Source organism: Salvelinus fontinalis, chromosome 39 (assembly GCF_029448725.1).
Source record: "Salvelinus fontinalis isolate EN_2023a chromosome 39, ASM2944872v1, whole genome shotgun sequence".
In the NCBI taxonomy this organism is placed as follows: Eukaryota; Metazoa; Chordata; class Actinopteri; order Salmoniformes; family Salmonidae; genus Salvelinus; species Salvelinus fontinalis.
In genome coordinates this window covers 18,116,914-18,140,007 of record NC_074703.1, presented here as the reverse complement: position 1 = coordinate 18,140,007, position 23,094 = coordinate 18,116,914, and the positions used below count along the sequence as shown (strand labels likewise).

The 23,094-nt window shown below is 43.1% G+C and overlaps 1 protein-coding gene and 1 long non-coding RNA gene across 5 annotated transcripts; one reads left to right on the top strand and one right to left on the bottom strand.

Moving 5' to 3' along the window:
- Nucleotides 1-4,559: 4,559 nt before the first annotated feature.
- On the bottom strand, nt 4,560-23,064 carry LOC129838264 (transmembrane protein 168-A-like). 4 transcript variants are annotated; one of them, XM_055905091.1, is made up of 5 exons: nt 22,922-23,064; nt 19,731-21,023; nt 16,714-16,856; nt 10,020-10,294; nt 4,560-8,341 (listed from the first exon to the last, which is right to left on the bottom strand). In XM_055905091.1, exons 2-5 carry the CDS (start codon nt 20,886-20,888, stop codon nt 7,794-7,796), a joined length of 2,124 nt encoding a protein of 707 aa, XP_055761066.1. In that variant the 5' UTR covers nt 20,889-21,023; nt 22,922-23,064; the 3' UTR covers nt 4,560-7,793. The 4 variants fall into 4 exon arrangements, with proteins under 4 accessions (XP_055761066.1, XP_055761064.1, XP_055761067.1 ...); XM_055905089.1 differs by lacking the exon at nt 22,922-23,064 and adding an exon at nt 21,178-22,130; XM_055905092.1 differs by lacking the exon at nt 22,922-23,064 and adding an exon at nt 21,454-22,130.
- On the top strand, nt 13,035-16,693 carry LOC129838265 (uncharacterized). The gene is made up of 2 exons (XR_008756841.1): nt 13,035-13,740; nt 16,165-16,693. It is a non-coding gene; the product is annotated as an uncharacterized LOC129838265 (long non-coding RNA).
- Nucleotides 23,065-23,094: the final 30 nt, after the last annotated feature.

Here is a 23,094-nt window from a genome sequence, read left to right as displayed (position 1 = left end):
AAACGGAATTTCCTCCTACTCTGTCCCAGAAGGTAATACATGCATATTATTATTACTTTTACTATTATTACTGTATAGAAAACACTCTGAAGTTTCTAAAACTGTTTGAATTATGTCTGTAAGTAAAACAGAACTCATATGGCAGACAAAAACCTGAGAAGAAATATAAACAGGAAGTGAGAACTCAATTTTCAAAACAGTGCCAAATGATACCCTTTTTAGTTATGGATGTGAAAACACTTCCTAGGGCTTCCACTAGATGTCACCCTCTTTAGATTTTGGTTATATGATTCTACTATAAAGGAGGGGCTCATAGGAGCTATTTTACTGAGTGGTCTTCAGAAATTTTCAGTCTCATTGTGCACGGTCACGAGAGAGTATGCTCTCGTTCCAATGCTCTTTCTTCAGACAATGAAATTCTCCGGTTGGATCCTTATTGATGATTAATGTTAAAAACATCCTAAATATAGATTGCATACATCATTTGACTTGTTTCTACGACCTGTAATGGAACTTTTTGAGTTTTTGTCTGGAGGGATTGCTTGTGCATCATGAAAATGGATTACTGGGCTGAACATGCTAACAACAAGTGGCTAAATGATGGGCTTTATGGAACAAATCAGTCATTTATTGTCGAACTGGGAATCCTGGGAGTGCCTTCTGATGAAGTTATTCGAAGGTAAGTGAATATTTATAGTGTTTTTGTAGCTTCTGTTGACGCCAAAATGGCGGCTATTTCTTTGGCTGGATTGTGCTCTGAGCGCCGTTCTCAGATTATTCTTTTTCCGTACATTTAAAAAAAAAATCTGACACAGCGGTTGCATAGAGGATAAGTTTATCTTTAATTCTGTGAATAACACTTGCATTGAGATTTGTTTTAATATATATATGCACATTATCGAACAAAACACACAATACATGTATAACATGATGTCCTATGACTGTCATCTGATGAAGATAATCGAAGGTTAGTAATTCATTTTAACTATATTTCTGCTTTTTCTAACTCCTATTGTTGGCTGAAAAAATGGCTGTGTGTGTTTGTGACTTGGCTCTGACCTAACATAATCATATGTTGTGCTTTCACTGTAAATAATTTTTGAAATCGGACACCATGGGTAGATTAACAAGATGTTTATTTTTCATTTGCTGTATTGGACTTGTTAATGTGTGAAAGTTAAATATTTCAAAAAAAATTTTTTGAATTTCGTGCGCTGCCTTTTCAGTGGAATGTTGTGGGTGTTCCGCTAGCGGAACCCCGGGGCTAGAAAGGTTAAAGTATTTTTACACCACTGCTGTGTACCTTGTTTGGTGTACCTTGTTGTCTGACAGAATAAATAAGGGAAGGTTGGGTTACTAGAAGGAAGGAACCTATAAATAAGTCTAGGTAATTGGTTATATTCTGTTCATAAACCTAGCTAGGTCAGCTGTTTAGTTGTTTTGTTACATTACAGGATGAATAACAACATTGAAACTATCTCTGGTGAATCTCTGGGCTTCCTCATGTGATGTTCATGTTGATGATGATGATGTGAAGAAGAAGGTCATCTGCACCACTCTTAATGACAGAGGCTAATGCAGTATCCTGTAAAGATTACACCTTACTGGAATGAGTACTGTGCTCAACAATGTTTGAATATTTTGGATTATTCAGAAACAAACATCTCTTGGCACTACTTCTGTATGGTACAATGTACCGGTGAACACAGCGATGTAGAAATAGTTCCGGATTTGAATGTAATTTTTACATTTGTAGAGATAATGCATCTGACATTTCAATGCCACAGCAACGTCAACTGTCTTTTTTGGGCGGAAAAGTTGGAGCGGTTGTCGTGCAATATTCTAATCAAGTGAGAGACTGTCATTTCTTCAAACAATCATCTTTCTTTAATGTTGATTCATTATTGCAATGATGAAACCATCGACCGCACACTCCGAAGTGCTTAAAATCTACATAGTATACAGCAGGCCTGAGCAACTCCAGTCCTCGGGGGACACACTTTTGCCCCAGCCCCAGCTAACACACCTGACTCAACTACTCATGCTCTTCAGTTTAGAATGCAATTAGTTTAAATCAGCTGTGTTTGCTAGGGATGGTGGAAAAGTGACACCAATCAGGCCCACGAGGGCTGGAATTGCCCAGGCCTGGTATACACTGTCTTTACATAGCAAACTTCAAAATGCTTATTCATGGCTGTCTCCATCTCTCCCATGTAGATTGGGGCACCATAAACCACCTTGGGTTCATCCTGTCATTTATCTGCAGGGGGTGTGTTATTTTACTCCTCCAGGCTAAGTTATCTAGATGCAAGGATTAGAACAAACAATGAGATGTTTGTTCAATTCCTTCACACTCTATCTCGAGTCACACACACACACAATGTATCTAAAGTGTTTTATCACCATGGTATCACTTAATCAGTTGCCAGTCCAGGCTTCAAAAGACTTCTCTCAGTTCACTCAGAATGAAGAGGGAGAGTTTTAAGAAACCTATTCTATTTCCTGAAAACAACCGGTACAAAAACAGTCTCCTAACATAATCTTGTAATTTGTTTTACCCCTTTTCCCCCCAATTTCGAGGTATCCAATTGGTAGTTACAGTCTTGTCCCATCGTTGAAAGTCCCGTACGGACTCGGGAGAGGCGAAGGTCGAGAGCCGTGTGTCCTCAAAACACAACCCAGCCAAGTCACACTGCCCACTTAACCCGGAAGCCAGCCGCACCAATGTGTCAGAGGAAACACCGTGCACCTGGCGACCTTGTCAGCGTGCATCCTCGGCCCGCCACAGGAGTCGCTAGAGCGCAATGGGACAAGGACATCCCAGCCGGCCAAAGCCTACCACTAACCTGGACAACGTTGGGCTTATTGAGCGCCGCCACGTGGGTCTCCAGCTGCGACCGAGTCTGGACTCAAATCAGGATCTCTAGTGGCACAGCTAGCACTGCGGTGCAGTGCCTTAGACCACTGCGCGACTCGGGAGGCTATAATCTTGTAATTTTACTACCATACGGTCGGTCCTGCATCGAATGAATCGATATTCTCATCCCTTTACTCCAGCAGACAGCCAGGCCCATTTCCAACCAAAGAGAAGAGAGAAATTCAGTACATTTCGCTCGCAACAAGCAGATGCTGAATGACTGTGAGCAGCACACTTAAAGGCCTGAAGGACACACAGGAGAAGAGACAGACCATAGACAGCCCATACCTCTGAATAGGAAAGAGTGGAATGAGCTCATAGTCATGAGCTCGTACTGCATGATGGTTCATATTGCAACAATGCAAAGGCTTGGAAACATAATGAATGAGACTCGGAATAATGATGTGTACTTAACCTGATTGTGGAGACATGGATAAATGAAGACAATAAGTGATTTCATATTGGTGTGCTGTCTAGCAGTGAAATAAGATTCTTAGAAGAAGATGTATTACCTATGGCCTCCTACTGTGAGCTATGTCAATGTTTTGGTTCCTCCAAGCACGTTTCTTTCAAGTGACTTAATTCATGGTTACAAAAGCATGATATACAGCTAAGTAATGCTCAAATATAGTCTGGATACCAGACGTTGTGACGTGATTATCATTAATGTGATAACTGCTAATCATCGAATAATTACCTACTACGTTTAATTATTACTCGATTAAATTAATCATGTAACAATTCTGTCTCAGCCACCAGTATTTATGCTGCAATAGTTTGCGTCGGGGGGCTAAGGTCAGTCTGTTATATCTGGAGTATTTCTCCTGTCTTATCCGGTGTCCTGTGTGAATTTAAATATGCTCTCTCTAATTCTCTTTTTTTCCTCTTCCTTTCTTTCTTTCTCACTCTCGGAGGACCTGAGCCCTAGGACCATGCCTCAGGACTACCTGGCCTGATGACTCCTTGCTGTCCCCAGTCCACATGGCCGTGCTGCTGCTCCAGTTTCAACTGCCTGCGGCTATGGAACCCTGACCTGTTCACCGGACGTGCTACCTGTCCCAGACCTGCTGTTTTCAATTTTCTCGAGACAGCAGGAGCGGTAGAGATACTCTGAATTATCGACTATGAAAAGCCAAATGACATTTACCCCTGAGGTGCTGTCCTGTTGCACCCTGCTGGTCATCTATGAACATTTGAACATCTTGGCCATGTTCTGTTATAATCTCATCCCGGCACAGCCCGAAGAGGACTGGCCACCCCTCATAGCCTGGTTCCTCTCTAGGTTTCTTCCTAGGTTCTAGCCTTTCTAGGGAGTTTTTCCTAGCCACCGTGCTCTACACCTGCATTGCTTGCTGTTTGAGGTTTTAGGCTGAGTTTCTGTAAAGCACTTTGTGACATCAGCTGATGTAAGAAGGGCTTTATCAATACATTTGTTTGATTGACAATTAACTCATTAGGAATTTGGGGCACCACGGGAAAAGTTAATTTAATGAGTTACCATTTCCCGAATTATCTCAAGAATATATCGATATCATACCAGTCATCAATTAATAATTTCCTCATATCAGTTTTATTCTGAATGTCATTGACTTCATAAATCTGCACGAACCCCAACCTAAGTGATGAATTAGCAATTCACAAATTGGCTTAATTATTTATTTACTAACTAAATAATCACACAGAAACACACACGGTATAGGTTATTGATTACTAACATAATGCAAAGAAAACAGTCCCTAGTGGACTAACCCGATATGATGGCTTGTTACACAATGGAAAGGTGGGGAAAGATAAAAATGTAGATGGAGACAAAGAGTGGACTTATCCTACATACATTTGGAAACTAGGCTCACCGTAAATATGAATATTTAGTACCTTAATAACCGCTCATTCGGATTAGTAATGCAACATATATTTACATGTAGATGTCTTTCTCTGTCGTCTCTCTGCTGAAACAACTCGATCTGTCTATGGGGAGTAGTTTGATGTAAGTCTCTGGTTGTCCACCAGAGGTCACAATGTCCATCTTAGTTGTAGGCTTCTTTTGTTCTGGAGCGTTCTCAGAATGAGGGGGGGGGGGGGGGTTTGGCGGTCTGTCAGCCCTGTGCCGAGCTGATCTGGCACATTTGATCCCCACTAAGGAGAGAGAGAGTCTTGGCACCACTCACGCACATCATTTTGCCTGAGGAAGGCCCTAAAAATTGTCAAAGACTCCAGCCACCCTAGTCATAGACTTTTCTCTCTGCTACCGCACGGCAAGCGGCACGGAGCGCCAAGTCTAGGTCCAAGAGGCTTCTAAACAGCTTCAACCCCCAAGCCATAAGACTCCTGAACATCTAATCAAATGTCTACCCAGACTATTTGCGTTGCCCCTTCCCTCCCCCTCTTTTACACCGCTGATACTCTCTGTTGTTATCATCTATGCATAGTCTCTTTAATAACTCTACCTACATGTACATATTACCTCAACTAACCGGTGCCCTCACACATTGACTCTGTACCGGTAACCCCCTGTATATAGTCTCGCTATTGTTATTTTACCGCTGCTCTTTAATTACTTGTTACTTTTATTTCTTACTCTGTATTTTTTTTTTAAACTGCATTGTTGGTTACGGGCTCGTAAGCAAGCATTTCACTAAGGTCTACTACACCTGTTGTATTCGGCGCATGTGACTAATAACATTTGATTTGATTTGTATTAGGAAAACATTTTCTGACGGGCCCAAATTGCCCACTCTGTACAGATGAGGCACAGCCTGCACGATAACAGCCAGTCACCTGCAGGAACAAACACCATGAACCATGGCTATGTAGGTTTTTTGGGTGGCACTATATAAGAGGACTGAAGGGACCACCCTGGAGGAGCTGGTAGCAGACTTTTACTTTGTACGTGTGTTTGTTGTGACCTTTCCAGTTAACTGATACAAAATAGTGACTCATTTATTATTGACTCAATGTGTTCCTGGTGTTGAATTTCCTGGTGTTGAACGGATGGCTAGGCTATTTCATGATTTTGTCTCTATGTATCCTTCTCTTCCTCCTCTCTCTACCCATCCTATCCTCTCAAAGCACAACTGAGAGACAAGCAATTATGTAGAGGCGATTGGGCCCCAATTGAACCCATTGACTCTGCTTTCCAAACTAAACTGAGTGACTCTTAATCTCTGGGGTAAACTTCCCATTTCAATGTCCAGGTAGATACTAGAATGTTGCTGAGCTGCACAGGGTTTTTGACAAAACGCAATTCATTTCAATATATACGTGATCAGCACATGTATACAACTTTCTACATATTCACTTTATTATTCCAGCATAATCCGAGATAAGGCGTCACATTGGTTCAAATCAGGACAACAAAGATATAGCGAGACAAAAGGCTTGGCTTTCATTTCTTTTGTAGAATAATCCAATTTGACCTTTTTAGCCTAAACATCACAGTGTGTCAGAAAGGCAGCATCACAGAGATGACAAGACAAGCACCAAATGAAGCAGAAAGGTCGGCCAACATGGGTCACCATGGCCATCGAAACCAATGAGGGCACAGTGAACGGTTTATGATGCAATGATAGGCTACAAGTGGTGAGTCATTGTTTTTACAGTGGATTCGACGCCAAAACAACTGCGGCAAACTGGCGCCAGGCAGGGAGCTGTGTACTGTATATCCCTGCAGCTATATAGATCCCGTCAGGCTGACCAATTGTCAACACTTCCTCATCCTCCTCACACTGACGCAGCACATTTACTAAATTCATGTTTAAAAAAACGAATCAATGAATTAACCACATTTTGTTGTGATCCATCTAATAGAACAGAATGTGGTGCTGAAATAAGGTAATAAGGCTTTCATCTCATAATTGTAAATAGTCAATAGAAACCAACACCAAACGCAAGGCAAGACACTGGCCAAGACTCTTGAAAATTGTCCCAAAATCTTTGGCTAGACATTTTAAATGGTAAACCCTGTACACTATCAGTTTCCAAAGAGGAAATAAACATGACAAACAATCACAAATATCTTCCCAAAAAAAACACGTACGAAATAATGATATATAATGATATATTACATCTACAAAGTAACACAAGGCACACAGGGTGGATGTCAGTAAACCATAGATTCACAGAATATTGTGGAGATTGTCTACTTGTACCATTAGATACAAGGCCCATGCTAGCATGGCGATAAGACTGATTGCGGTGATGGATATAGCTTTACCATAGAAAGCAGGCCTATTGTGGTGACCACTTTACCACATGTACTATTGGTGATTGTCTACACATGACTTACCATAGATACTGATGATTGTCAACACATTTACATTTTAGTCATTTAGCAGACGCTCTTATCCAGAGCGACTTACAGGAGCAATTGGGGTTAAGTGCCTTGCTCAAGGGCACATTGACAGATTATTCACCTAGTCGGCTCGGGGATTTGAGCCAACAACATTTCGGTTATTCGGTTACTTACTCAACACTCTTAACCACTAGGCTACCTGCTGAAACTCCATTGTGATTTCCTTGCCTGGCTACTCATCAACATTGCTCCGGCCAACTGACGTTTCTAGAAGTCTGGAGTTGCCTCCCTCCCCGACGATTTCTAGAATGCGAACACAATCTGACCAATCTGATTGGTCCCAGAAACTGATGGGTTGGGCCAGAGCCTGCCTACCTGATGACGTTATCAACTTGGATTCTCTGATTGGATTGTCTGTAACGAATCTAACCAATCACTGATTAATTTGTTTTGAAGTCACACAAACAACTTCTAGGATGGCAGTTTCAGACTGACTGTATGTAGCGATTGATAGAGCAGAGGAGTTCAATTCAGGGTGAGTGGTCAGGCAAGTGATCTCCCAGGTAGACATACAGCTCAGTCAGTCTATGAGTGGACCAGTTTGATGCCCTGTCCCGTGTCCAGTATATTGGGAGGGAACCAGCCCAGTTTGAGTCGCCTAAAGCACCTCAGACACACTCCACACATCCAGAGGAGGTTGAGCCCACAGCACCAGTTGGATAGGTGCACCAGAGGATAGGTAGCCTGGGGGAAGTGGGTCTTCCAGTGCTTGGCCACGTCGCTCCCCGTGGGAAGATGGAGCGTGTAGTCGCTCCAGTGTTTCGACACGCCGTAGGCCGCCGCCACCATCCTGCCCTTCTCCGACCACTGGGTGGCGCTGTCCGGGTTGCAGTTGAACTCCACCCACTCCGAGGTGAAGTCCCCAAGGCGGGGGGCGACCCCGCCTTCGATGTCGCCAGCGGGGGCAAGCTTGGCCCCTTGCACGGCCACGTAGACTCCCTCCATCCTGCGGACCTCCTTTACCCAGGGCATGGAGTTCTCTGTGTCCAGGACCAGGATGAGACGGGAGGTGAAGCCGCTGTTCTTCTCCTTCCACCACTCCAGCAGCTGCTCCAGACGCAGGGAGTCTCCTCCTGGTAGAGAGAGAGAAACAAACATTTTAATAATCCCAACCCTAGTCCTAGGCTGGGACAAACAAGGAACCATTTGTGAAAAGCCGATATGATTCATATCATAACATGCACAATGTAAACAAAAGGAACGTGAATAGTCAAGTTATTTGTCAAATCATCTCTATTGTTATTCTACAACGACACGCCCGTATGGCCTATCCCTAGTCGAAGGCACCTAAATCCTGAGTTACAGGGACTGCTGTCTGTTTGGGCACCCTTCCTCTGTGGCAGAAACGTGAGCGGCGTACGAGTGTGTATATGTGTGCGTGAGCGGCCTGCGTGATTGAGTGAGAGTGCCAGAGACACCCCCCATCCGGCTCTTCCCAGACCGTTCTGTAAAGCGCCAACGCCAGCCAGGGCCCGGGTTGTTTTTCTCCTCGGCCTCCACTGCTCAAACACTGACACGGGGTATGACAAGCAGTATCCTTCATGAGGATTAATACGGCAGTGCGCTCCATGGCAGGAAGATTAAGAGGTGCCCGTAGATGGAGCCAAGATAAGATATTTCTTTACAGTTTGGGAGCTGCTCAGGAAGGGACTGGTGAAGAGGAGCAATACACTGTGTGGTCGTGACAAACTGATGCTTAAAAGTACAATTTGGGTTTCAGGGGAGCACCGGGGTGGTATACTGTGGCAGTGTTGATGTTTTGACACATATTACTAGAAGACTTAGTTGGTCCGTAGTTGGATCTGTATCTTTAGGAAGAAAATAGATCGTTTTTTTTTACTGACCCTGAATGTTAGGGGTTTAGTAGCTAGTTTGATAAAGGTTTTAAAAGTTACTCTAATCATAGCTTACAATGTACAGTATGATTCAAATATATTCCTTCCTTAATCCATTAAAGAATAATTGGGTAATAATACTAATTAACTACACTCATTACAGCCGACTTGCCTGACGAGCCACGATGACGGTCTGCGTGTATTTGAGAAGGTCAAGGTGGGTGGTGAGTAAATAAGGACATTAAAGACAAAAGGTAAAAGTAGTCTGGGTTCATGGAGAAAATGAAAAGTTACGAGTGGGAGTACATTAATGGTCAGTCATGTTTAATTGTCACCGAGCTTGTCTTCGTAGCAGCACCACGCAGTGATAAAGCGTGGGCGCGTGTTGGCAGCCACTGAAGAGAAACTTCAGTTATCACACTGGGGAAATGTTGGACTCTTCATTTCTACATTTCTTCATAAGTGTCGCCATGGATTAATGAAAAGTACAGGCACAAATCACACTTTATTGGTCACATACACGTGTTTAGCAGATGTTATTGCGGGTGTGGCGAAATGCTTGTGTTTCTAGCTACACCAGTGCGGTAATATCTAACAAGTAATAAAGGTGTTTAATATAACACACTGCATCTGGAAGACGACAAAATATTGTGTACTTTTCTCAGAAACAAATGGAAAACTATAAATTGTTTGTCAAAACAAAAATATGGTATTCTACCCTCATTGTCATGTTTTATTCAAACATAACCTTCATTTGATCCTGCCTTTTTCATGTTTGATCTGGTCTGGAAATAAATAGGTGCAGAATAAACATTGATAAAAGACGAGAGACAGAGGCAAGAAGCTTGTGCATTGAGGAGAGGCAGCCAGCCAGCCAGCCAGCCAGCCAGCCTCTGTAAGCTATGGTGACCCTCACCTGCCAGTGCCCAGGCCCCGGTGCGCTGCGTATGCCCGCTGTAGAACACCACGTATGTATCATGGCGGGGCCCGTCGGCCGTGCGAAGCTCCAGGAAGGCCTTGAGCTTGGCCTGCAGGGCCTCCAAAGTCACCCCGCTGGTGGAGTAGTCACAGCCAAACGTCTCAATCATGTGGTGGGAGAAGAGGCGCTGCACGCTGTTCAACATGCCCGTGGAGAGCACGTTCAGCTCCTGCACCTGGACCGGAGGTAGGAGGGTGGGCTGGCCATCTGGCCTGTGGAGGGAAGGATGAGAGGATGGGTGGAGGACATGAGGGAATGAGAATGAATATGAGGAGAGAATGGCAAGTGGAGACGGAGAGCAGAATTGAAAAGAGGAAGATGAGAATGCAGAGTAAGAAAATGAATAGAGGTGAAGACACTGGCAGTACAGTAGAGATGGAACGTGTGTGTCTGTGTGTCTACAATTTGTGAGAATAAAGATGGAGAGGAGTCCTGACCTAACGGCACCATTCGGAGGTCAAGGCGGAGAAATCTGTTTGATCCGACACACCTCTTTCTCTCCATCCCACAGCACCAGGCATAAGGCCAGGAGTCAAGGCTGCCCCAGTCTCTGCCCCACTCACTCTGTATCTGTCTGTCCCTGTGCCTGGCATTACAACTTCCTCCATTCACTCATATAGACATCTGCATAACTCAAAACATGTCATCTTAAAGTTGAGTTATTATGATCTTGAGAGAGACCTTGGGCTGGAGAGAGTTATGTTTAAATAATGACTAGATTTTGTCTGAGTAGTTGTATTGAGATGACTGGGGGGGCAGTGGATGACATGGCTGTTGGAGGCTGACGTGACAGATGTGTAACTAACCTGGCCTGGGTCTTATCTACACAAAGATGGAAACATATTAGTCTCTCGCTATCCCCTTCCCTCTGTCCTCCCTCTCTAAAAGTCTCTCTCTCTCTCTCTCCCCCCCGCACCGTCTCTCACTTTGTCCCTGTCAGACTTTCTTTCCTTTGCTCTCTGTCCCTCGTCGTTCCCTTCTCCTCCTCCTCTTTCTCATCTTCCCGAGGGGCCCTCATCGTTGTAAAAACATGATCTGAACCCATCAAACAGTAGATAATACACTGCTATATTCTCAACATGCTCTCTGGTCTCCCGCTGGGGCCTACATCCGCAGCCCTGGAATACAGAGCAGATGTATGGGCCTGCATCCGAATCACTACCACAGACAGACTAAGTGCTAACCGCCCAAGCACAGAGATAGAGTCAGAGTCTGAAATGGCACCCTATTCCCTACATAGTGCACTACTTTTGACTAAAGCCCCTATGGGTCCTAGTCAAAGGGATAAGGGTGCCATGTCGGACAGAGTGGTCCCGCCTGGTCGTAAAACACATCTTCCACCCACAGCCACTTAGTATGCCAGGGAGAGAGCAGCCTCAGGGGGGAAACATTAGGGGAATGTTTATGCATGGCTATTGGGATATTTTTTCCACTTGGTTTGTCCAGTGAGGGAATTGAAATTATGGTCTGTCCCACTGGATGTTGTAAAGTTACGGTATTTTTTTTTACTTTGGTGCAGGGAAGATTGATGATTGTGGAGATGAAAAAAGTGAATGTGGGTCTGTGTGTGTGAGGTCTGTGTACGTGTGTATACTGAATTGTGTGCGTCAGGGTTTCCGTTAGGAAAATGTGGCGCCTGACTTTTGATCGGCAGCATTTTAATTTAACAGACATTTGAGACATTTACCGGACCCATATGCATTGAGCGCATAACCTGATTAGGGCGTCCACCCACTGACAAAAATCACATTTCGATGATTTATCTTCACAGAACATGCAACTCGAGGATGCAACAGCGTGCGCCCTTCTTAAGGAATTTCCAATGTGCACTTTGAAGATGTAAGAATAACAGCCACATTTACTTTTCATCAGCCAACAAGACGAGTAACAAAGAGCAAAATCACTAGCCTATGTCATTGTAATATCCCGCATAGTAGAAAAGTTGACCTATTCTTATGGTCAGCTTGTCGTTCTGTGCAAGAAAGAAAAAGCCTGTTCCAAACAGACTCTGAGACAGTTATGGCATGATAGATCTCAAACTAGTAGCCTAGATAAAAAAAAAAAAAAAAAAACATCTTTAAAAAGCAATGAGGCTGATGCAACAGATCAGAACGTTTAGATTGAAAATGTTGATAAACTATTATTTCTTCACATTATAAGTTTAGCAATGCGCACAAGGCAGTAAGCTACGCAAAGATGTTTGTTCCATAATGCAATTAGTGGAAAAACACCGTTGTCAAAAGAAAACGGTTTCATGTGACAGAGATAAAAATATTTGTTTGAAATTTAGAAAGAGGGGAGATCTAAAGATGCAACTAGCATGGGTTGCTAATATGAATAGAGGTATGTTTGAATACCCATACTAACATTCTGTATACTACATACTTAATGAGTATATACACTACATAATATATACTATGAGTTCATTTTAGAATAATGTAAACAAATGCTATCATTTCAGTTGAGCGTACTACACGGTCTACCGTAAATTGATGCTGTAGCTATGCAACCTCTTGCTAGTTTGTTATCATAACAAATGACTAGCTAGACATTTTACAATTTCAGGTGTGTTGGTAAATTCTATCTGGAGTGCCCTCTGGGCGTTGTCAGATTGTCCATTCGTAAATTCAGAGCGTTTCGCTCTCGGAGCGTTCAGAGCGCACACTGGACACTCTGGCCGAGGAGTAGGGTTGATCCGAGCAGCTAACTAGCTAATGTTGGCTAGCAACTTCCAGACACAAATGAAAGAACACCTCACTCTGACCATTTTACTCGCCCTAGTAGAGCTGGTAAGACTGTTTTCATGTTATCCAGAGCGTTGGTGACTAACTGTGCTGCTGGCAACAATTGAATTACGCTTTTTTTTTGCCGACGTTTACTGCCACCGGCCATATTCAACGGGTGTTGAGCGTTGGTAAATTTACATTTATCAGTTATTCCGCACTCTGGCACACTAACGAGAGTGCTCTGAAATCGGAGTAGATAGCCAGAATTAACAATGTCCATTGAAACGCACAACGACTATACCACTTAGCTAAGAATTGTGTGAACAATCAAGTCAATAAACGTCTGGTAGTTAGTTAGATAGTTAATATACTGCCTGGCAAGTTCAATGTATTAGTAGCCAACTAACGTTAGGTAATACTGGTATATACTGCTGTAATGCTATGCGGTTCGTAAGGATAGCATAGCTAACAAATTGTCAGCCAACGTAAGTTATTTGAAAAGTCAGGACTTTACTACATTGCTCAACATTTTCTTAACATTTGTGATAATTAGTTAAATGAATTTGTATCCGCTCTCGTCGGACTTCGGCTGCATATTTTCCGCCATTTTCTTCAAATCTGAAATGGTTGTGAAGCTACGCCCATTTTCTGAAGTATTGCATTATGGGCCCTGAAAGCACGGAAATAGTGTACACTGCTTGGTTACTTCGTATTTTGGCACGACATCTGGGAACTTTTTGCATACTAACTATAACCAAAAAGCATACTATATACTCAATTCACGTCACAAATAGTATGGTTAGTGTGAGTATTGAAAGAAAGTTGATTTGAAAACCAATAGAACATGAGAGAAATATGCTACTGGTTTCAATGGTTTATAGAAGTCTTAAGAGAAGAATTGTTTCTATGGTCGGATTTTACTTTGAAGCAAGGTAAGTCATGCCTCATAACATGAATTAAAACGTTCAGGTTTCAAACCGTTAAATATGTGTTTTCAAAACGCATACTGCTTCCAGCTCATCGCAAAGTGGTGTGTAACATGCTGAAGCCTGCCTATACCGTTGCCTATATGCACTTGAATGGAGAATGGGAAGCGCGTTTTAATTACCAGTTGAGAAATAAAAATAGTAGTTCTTCTTAAAATTGGGGCCATCAAAACAGTTAACACGCGATTGTATTTAGAATTGTTACGCAATGATTGGCCTTATAAATGCAAGTTTCACTCCAGCAGCAACAAATCAGCTGTTTGAGGAGCTGTAGCAGCAGCTCTCATGCTGTGTGACAGATTTTCCACTCATAGGCTCTATATGCTGTGCGCGTGTGATAAACCTAATGACTAACGAAAATACACATAGAATTCCACAAAATTATTCAAATTATCTTTTAAACCGACAAGCATGACCGGTCAAATGTATTTGCCAAAAGCTGGCTATTAGCGGCTAACGGAGACCCTGGTGTGTGTGTGTGTGAGTTCTGTGTACATGTGTCTACGTAGTCTGTGTGTATATATATATATATATATATATATATATATATATATATATATTAGTTGAAAGTTTACATACACTTTAGCCAAATACATTTAAACTCAGTTTTTCACAATTCCTGACATTTAATCCTAATACAATTCCCTGTCTTAGGTCAGTTAGGATCATCACTTTATTTTAAGAATGTGAAATGTCAGAATAATAGTAGAGAATGATTTATTTCAGCTTTTATTTCTTTCATCACATTCCCAGTGGGTCAGAAGTTTACATACACTCAATTAGTATTTGGTAGCATTGCCTTTGAATTGTTTAACTTGGGTCAAACGTTTCGGGTAGCTTTCCACAAGCTTCCCACAATAAGTTGGATGAATTTTGGCCCATTCCTCCTGACAGAGCTGGTGTAACTTAGTCAGGTTTGTAGGCCTCCTTGCTCGCACACGCTTTTTCAGATCTGCCCACAAATTTTCTATAGGATTGAGGTCTGGGCTTTGTGATGGCTACTCCAATACCTTGACTTTGTTGTCCTCAAGCCATTTTGCCACAACTTTGGAAGTATGCTTGGGATCATTGTCCATTTGGAAGACCAAGCTTTCACTTCCTGACTGATGTCTTGAGGTGTCGCTTCAATATATCCACATAATTTTCCTTCCTCATGAAGTCATCTATTTTGTGAAGTGCACCAGTCCCTCCTGCAGCAAACCACCCCCACAGCATGATGCTGCCACCCCCGTGCATCACGGATGGGATGGTGTTCTTCGGCTTGCAAGCTTCCCCCTTTTTCCTCTAAACATAACGATGGTCATTATGACCAAACAGTTCTATTTTTGTTTCATCAGACCAGAGGACATTTCTCCAAAAAGTACAATCTTTGTCCCCATGTGCAGTTGCAAACCATAGTCTGGCTTTTTTATGGCGGTTTAGGAGCAGTGGCTTCTACCTTGCTGAGCGGCTTTTCAGCTTATGTCGACGCGTCTCCTTCCTGAGCAGTATGATGGCTGCGTGGTCCCATGGTGTTTATAGTTGCGTACTATTGTTTGTACAGATGAACGTGGTACCTTCAGGAGTTTGGAAATTGCTCAAGACTTGTGGAGGTCTACAATTTTTTCTCTGACGTCTTGGCTGATTTCTTTTGATTTTCTCATGATGTCAAGCAAAGAGGCACTGAGTTTGAAGGTAGGCCTTGAAATACATCCACAGGTACACCTCCAATTTACTCAAATTATGTCAATTAGCCTATCAGAACCTTCTAAAGCCATGACATCATTTTCTGCAATTTTCCAAGCTGTTTAAAGGCACAATCAACTTAGTGAATGTAAACTTCTGACCCACTGGAATTGTGATACAGTGAAGTAGAAGTGAAATAGTCTGTAAACAATTGTTGGGAAAATGACTTGTGTCATGCACGAAGTAGATGTCTTAACCGACTTGCCAAAATTATAGTTTGTTAACAAGAAATGTGTGGAGTGGTTAAAAAATGAGTTTTAATGACTTAATGACTTTAAGTGTGTGTAAACTTCCGACTTCAACTGTGTATACGGGTTCGTGCCGTGGGGGAGATCTTTGTGGGCTACACTCGGCCTTGTCTCAGGGTAGAAAGTTGGTTTGAAGATATCCCTCTAGTGGTGTGGGGGCTGTGCTTCGGCAAAGTAGGTTAGGTTATATCCTGCCTAGTTGGCACTGTCCGGGGGTATCGTCGGACGGAGCCACAGTGTCTCCCGACCCCTCCTGTCTCAGCCTCCAGTATTTATGCTGCAATAGTTTGTGTCAGGGGGCTAGGATCAGTCTGTTATATCTGGAGTATTTCTCCTGTCTTAAACGGTGTCCTGTGTGAATTTAAGTATGCTCCCTCTAATTCTCTTTCTCTCGGAGGACCTGAGCCCTAGGACCATGCCTCAGGACTACCTGGCCTGATGACTCCTTGCTGTCCCCAGTCCACCTGGTTGTGCTGCCGCTCCAGTTTCAACTGTTCGGCCTGCGGCTATGGAACCCTGACCTGTTCACCGGACATGCTACCTAGTCCCGGACCTGCCGTTTTCGACTCTCTCTCTACCGCACCTGCTGTCTCTAACTCTGAATGATCGGCTATGAAAAGCTAACTGACATTTACTCCTGAGGTGCTGACCTGTTGCAACCACTGTGATTATTATTATTATTAATATTTGACCCTGCTGGTCATCTATGGACGTTTGAAGATCTTGGCCATGTTCTGTTATAATCTCCACCCGGCACTGCCAGAAGAGGACTGGCCACCCCTTCCTAGGTTCCTGTCTTTCTAGGGAGTTTTTAATAGCCACCGTGCTTCTACATCTGCATTGCTTGCTGTTTGGGGTTTTCTGTATAGCACTATGTGACATCAGCTGATGTAAAAAGGGCTTTATAAATAAATTTGATTGATTGATTGTGTGTACGGTTATATACCTGCTGTAGCTGGTAGGGACGACCACAGCGTAGCCCACAGATGTGCCCCCCAGGCAGCTGCCCAGCTCATGGAAGAGCCCGTGGACCAGAGACTCCAGAGGGAGGACCACCAGGAACACACTCATGAACACACCATTGGAGGGCTATAACACAAGAGAGCATTTCATTTGTGATTTTTTTTCAATGTATTGAAGCACAAGATAATTTTGCTATTTAGATACACACATTTAAAAAAATCCATCACAAGGTTCAGCTCAAAACACCCATGAAACACAATCAAGTGAAGCTGTGGGAATGAGTAAGAATGAAGCCTTTTCAAAGATAGTCTAAGTGAATTCAAGGCCACAAGCTATAGGTCTACCCAATGGACTCTATTATACAAATTCACCAAGCTGTTAAAATTCAGTAAATACATAACTAAATAATTTTATGATGTTGCCATGACGATTTCCACATAGCCTTGCGATTCCTCAATTACACTTGTTACATTCACATTTGCAATTAAAATCCTTATTAAAACTCATATTCTTCCTCAATCCGACTTGTCCAATTAGCGAGGCACCGGCAAGGTTACCACATCAGAACTCCCTACTTCATTATTAGCGAGTCAGTTTTGGATGGAGGCGGCAGACTTCTTGTTAAATTCAGCGACGACTGCCCAAGGCCTCACAGCTGGTCCATCATCATCTCCTCAGTCCTCATTTGACAAAGCAACACTGAAGCTCTTATGCAATCCCAGTATTCAACCCCTTTAAACATAGAGCAAGGCTATAGGCTTAGATTATAGAAACAATTCAAGGCTATAGCTAGGCCTATATGTTTGGTAACATGGACACTGAATTGTATATTTGACTTTAAATGTTTAAGAGTGTGTGGGTGGGTTGAATAAGTATTCTTGCTTAAAGACATGCTCCAGTACTTTGGCGACTAAGATTTATTTATTGTTATTTATTTTTTTAAACCTCCCCCTTTGGGCTGGATGTATCAATGTGCTATAAAATACCAAGTTTGAAAGTGACTGCTTCTTGAAGCTGTGCCGTGCCATTTTCCTCACATTTCCCCCCACATGGGCCAGCAATTAGAGTTCTAGCCAATAAGATTCAGCCCCTCGCATTTGAGTGACAGCTAGCAAGGCACCTGCCCATCGTTATCCAGCGGTTGCAGTGTGGGCCCAACGGCTCAGTGATGTAGTACGCAATTTTTGTGTACCGCTTTTGGCTCGTGAGTAATATTTTCAAAACTACCGGCTAAAAAGTATACAAAGTTACAGGAGAATCTCTTTAAGGGTAGTTCCATTTCATTTCATTTCAGCAAGCCATGACAACACCCACCATCTCTGATAGTTCTGAAATAGTTTCTGTAGTTAGAAACAGATAAGATAAGCATTCCTGAAACATTATTTTGTTGAAAACACTATTTGAACTCTGAGAAACTAAGCTAATTGATTACACCCAAATTGTCCATTTCAATCATAGGATTCATATAATATTAAGTATAATACCCAACATCCGATTTGGACAAAACCACTTCTTAAAATGACTAAGACGTGAGGAATCCAAATAAAGAGTCAAAAGCCACCCATGTACCCCACTCAAAACAACCCCATCCCAACTATACAGTATCACTTGTCTATGTTTGGCAAGTATTATGAAGCTGCGGCTTGGAGTATTGTTTATTCATCCTATGTTATGTATTGTGAATTTGGTGGTGTTTTTTTTGTTTCCTGTTCAGAGAAATTAGCCATTGAAGTCGCTTGCATTTCCCCCCATTAAATGAGTGTGAAAGTACCAGGTTTTGCCCACTAGATGCTGCTCATCATGCTCGTACTGCCACAGCCTTTTATTAATTTTTCAAGTCTCTTGTGCTTACTAAAAGGTAGTCTTTATCCCAATATCAAATAATTTGAGTAACAATTGATTGTGATTGTTTTAACTTAAAATGGTCAAAGATAACCAAAAATAGATTCTTAGCAAATAGCAATTTCGCAAGCAAGAAATTTGCTAGGATTGTCTAGGAGTGGTCTGAGTGGGGAGGGGGAAACTGAGACCTAGCTGAGAGATTTGGAACTGTATCTTATTGGTCTATTTACTAATTTACTGCCTGGTGATGTCAACAGTCAGGCCAAATCTCCATCCCACCAAAACAGGCAGAAATTCAAGGTGGCCTTTTCAGCTTTTACAACCTCATAGTGTGGAAATATATAAAACACAGAAAAATCACATTTTTGACTGCACAGGGCCTTTAAAATGGACCCACTGCAACTTTAGGTAGAAAACCAACAGCTGTTGCTCATGATTAAAATAAATGGTGGGGTCAAAGCTTAAAGGGATACAGTGAGATTCTGACAATTCGTTTTTCTACCTACCCAGGCTATGTCTACGCGTGCAGTATGAAGGAAATTACACACAGTTTTCCCCCTGCGAACCAATGATGACGCAACTCGCCTAGCGTTAGCGCAATAACTGGAAGTCTACAGGTACAGTAGCATAAGCTCGCTGGAGATCTTATATGACGTGGCAAATAGTTGGACATGCCTCAGCGTAGCCTGTTATGCTAATAGCAGATTACAAGGTAAAGCTAAATTAGGGCTAAATAACTTATGGCTCTTTATGTAAGGATATAGGCATATTAAAGAGCTAATTCACTTGGTCACGGTTGAGAGCAGAAGAAGCTCTCCTCTCCGGCTTGGGACTGTCTTGTGAATGCATGCCAGGCCTCTAGCAAGCGTCATTCTCTGGGGTTTATGACGTGAAGCTTGATGTTTCAATGTTGATGATGCTACTCACCTTGCTTTGTTATTAGGCTATGCAGCTATCGTGGTCAGGTCTGTCTCGAATAAGATCATTCAAAATCTAATGAATGATTTGAATCTTCTCAATGTTTGCAAAACCAAAATAAATGAAAAGCTCAGATCAATCACTCAATCAGCTAACGGATTTATCAATCCATCTTCTCATTCATCAGTTTAACATATATTACCCTGCCAGTTCACCATGTAGCAATATTTGGCATCTTACCTGCCAGGACACAGCTGCCAGAATGGCTGTGGACGCCAGGCTGAAGAAGACCAGGCGTTCAGAGATCAGGCAGAAGTGTCTCATCCCCCGCGAGGCCATGACCCGGTCCAGGCTTCGTGACTCTGACTGCTGGACCGAGCGTGCCTTCTGACAGTCACTCAGCTTGGTGTGGAAGCCCCACAGTGTGATCAGCAGCACCACGTGGCAGACTGTCCAGAACAGGCCAAACACACAGAATCCAGGGATCACCAGGTACCACAGTTCTAGATGGCTCATCTTTAGAGCGGATAGGACGAAGAAGGCCATCTCCACAAGCCCCAGGGGGAGCAGGGAGAGTCGACACCAGACACGTCCCCAGGAAAGCAGGGGCAGCCAGCGCTCGGTGGCCCCTAGGCTGCTGAAGTAGACGTCCAAGAGGGGTTCACAGATCAGACGGCCCAGGTAGCAGCCCAGGGCGAAGGGGTTGGTGGTTATCCCCACGGCCTTGAAAAACAGCAGGGAGGTGACCAGGGTGAAGCAGGCCAAGTTGGGCAGGGCTAGGAGGGACTTGACACGCAGGCCCACGATCAGAGCCCCCAGTGCCACCACTAGGGCAATGAAGGCCATAGATTTGTGCCACAGCATGGTGGTGCTGGCAATGCCAAAGCCAAGGAGTTCTAGGAGCTCCTCGGACGAGAGCAGGGTGGGTTTATAGTGAACGCAGCCCATTATCCTACCTGTTAAGGCCCACACTGTCCTCAAAGCCACACTAGCCAGCAGCAGGTAGTTAGTAGCCTGCTCCTTCACATTCTCCTCCAGCGAGGGACTATTGAGGAAGCACAGGAGGCCCAGAAGGAAGCTAAACCACAGGTGGAAGAGGCTGAGACTGGCCCCCTCCATGGAGAAGTAGTAGTAAAGGATGCTGGCGATGCCCAGGACAAAGAGACCCAGGATGAAGATAACAAGGATCATGGGCTCATCAGTCTGCTCCCAGCGCACGTACAGGCCCAGGCATACTGCCACCATCAGGTTGAAACTGGACAGGTAACCCAGGCAACGCACCAACGACCACATGTACACCTCCCCGCCGGGCGCAGGCCCGCTCTCTTCTTCCGGCTCCAGGCGTGACATGGCTGCGTAGAGACAGTGGCTGAGGCTGTAACAGCTCCTCCTGAACATTCAATTGAGGGGACTCATGAGTCAATGATCAGGTATGTCACTGACAGTAGCAAGCTTGCGTAGGTTTTGTAACAGACTGGGGCACTTGAAGTTAGGCAACATTATGGATGAGATCGATGAAAGACTATTCAGCCACTGTGAAAGGAGAACATATTTTGTGAATGTGAAAAATGTTTACATTAATTATCATCAACAACAATCATCCTAATGTAGCTGTCATATGTTTGCTGGATGACAAGCAAGTAAACAAACCGTTTTAATTATCACAGCAATAAACGTTGACACTCACCAGTTGCTATTGACAGAAGATTAAAGACAGTCAGCAAGCGCTAGCTACGTGCTTCTGTCAATAGCACAAGAATGACTAGCAAATAGCACAAGAACGCCATAGCACAACAATAATGGCTAGTAACTAGCTACTTAGTTGCGCTGCGTCGTAAGGTTAAGTAAGTGATGACATCTCACGCAATTCCAGAGGCATCACAGTAAAACTACTTCAAATCATCAAATGTATTCACAAATAACTATCGATGACAAAACGAAAGATGAATCTTGAGTTGCTTACGCTTGTCTAAAAACTTTTTTCGTTTCTAATTCAGAATGTTTCCGGACTCCAAACTACGGCAAAGATAATGGGACAAAAACAGTTGGGATTTTGCGTTTGCAGGGAAATCGAAAGTGGTTTCACAGCAGGTTGTCCCTCTCAATAAATTATTATTCCATTAGAGGTGACATCAAGGAAACATCATTATTTATCAATCAATCAAGATAATTGTAAAAATGTCATTTTAACATTCATTGATCAGAAAAGACAACCACCTCTAACATATAATCATTGCATCCACATCCATTGTGTGTCCTCTATGGTCTGTGAAGATTTCACAGTGATGGTGGCCTGGTGGTGCCAAGGGGCACATTTCAAATGACACCCGACTCAAATATGAACTTTTCCACACACTGTAATGTAGCTCTAGTAAAATAGTACACTATATGGGAATAGCCAAAGAGAGATTACACTGGTTAATTATGATACTTTCTGGGAAATGATTATGTGGAGTAGTGTGACTTTATCTCAACAGGGGCACTGTGGAGGCAGGGGTCTATTCGTTTTCTATTTTTCTCTCTGTGTTGTTGGGAAGGGCCCGTAAGTAAGCATTTCACTGTTGTTTACGAAGCATGTGTAAAATGTTATTTGATTCAGGGTTTTTTTCTGACTGACTGACTACTGTAGGGAAAATAATGCACATATCCCTCCCTCCCTCCCTCCCTCCCTCCCTCCCTCCCACACATCACTGTGAAGCCCACAGAGCCAAGAAGCGTCTGAGCTGGAGACTGGAGACACAGTACATAACACAGCCGTGGCCCTCATCGAGAATCATATCAACCTACTGTAATTGGAGGGATTTAGGGCCCTGAGTTGTTCCCCACCATTTCATATGATGACATGAGCAGGAAAACTCTAGACCGTAGTTATGAGCACCATGAGTATCAGGACCACACAAATGTTCTGTATAGGTTACATTACATACATTTGGTCAAGGTGAATGATGCATTTGGTCTTGAGGATTGCAATGTAAATACCATAAATAAAATTGAAAAATTCTAATTCTATGCTACCCATATCTGTAACCACCAAGACCAACAGCAGGCTTTTTGCAACGAAAATCTCAGCGTTGGGCTTTGAAGACCAAGATAAATCCATTGGCCAATTGGATCATTTACAGCATTAGTGAGGAGAAGCCTTTTAAAAGGTTTATTTAGAATTTTCTGCTGATACAACATGATAAATGTAAGGATGGGATGAACATCAAGGAGGCTAATTCACTATCCGGAGGCTATAAAGCATCCAAAAAGTATCTGAGTGTGTGTACATGTGTGTTTGTACTAGATTGACATTCAACACACACAGCTTATAATTAAATAAATACACAGATAAGGTGATATCTCAAAGTATTGGTAGGGCAAAGTGAGATTCTGCAGAGATAAGTGTGTGTGTGTGTGTGTGTGTTTTTGTGTTCGTGTTGGTGCTTTACCTGAGGTACTGTAAAAGTGAAATGTTAATATCAAAGTGAGTGTGTTTCTCTCTGCTCAGCTGACTGGGGAAGACTAAGGCAGAGTGTCGCGTGGTGAACCGGAGGCCCTGAAGGGTACGGAAGTCACACTCGTTTACACTCCGGGGAAATCGACTGATGATAGGAAGAAAGAA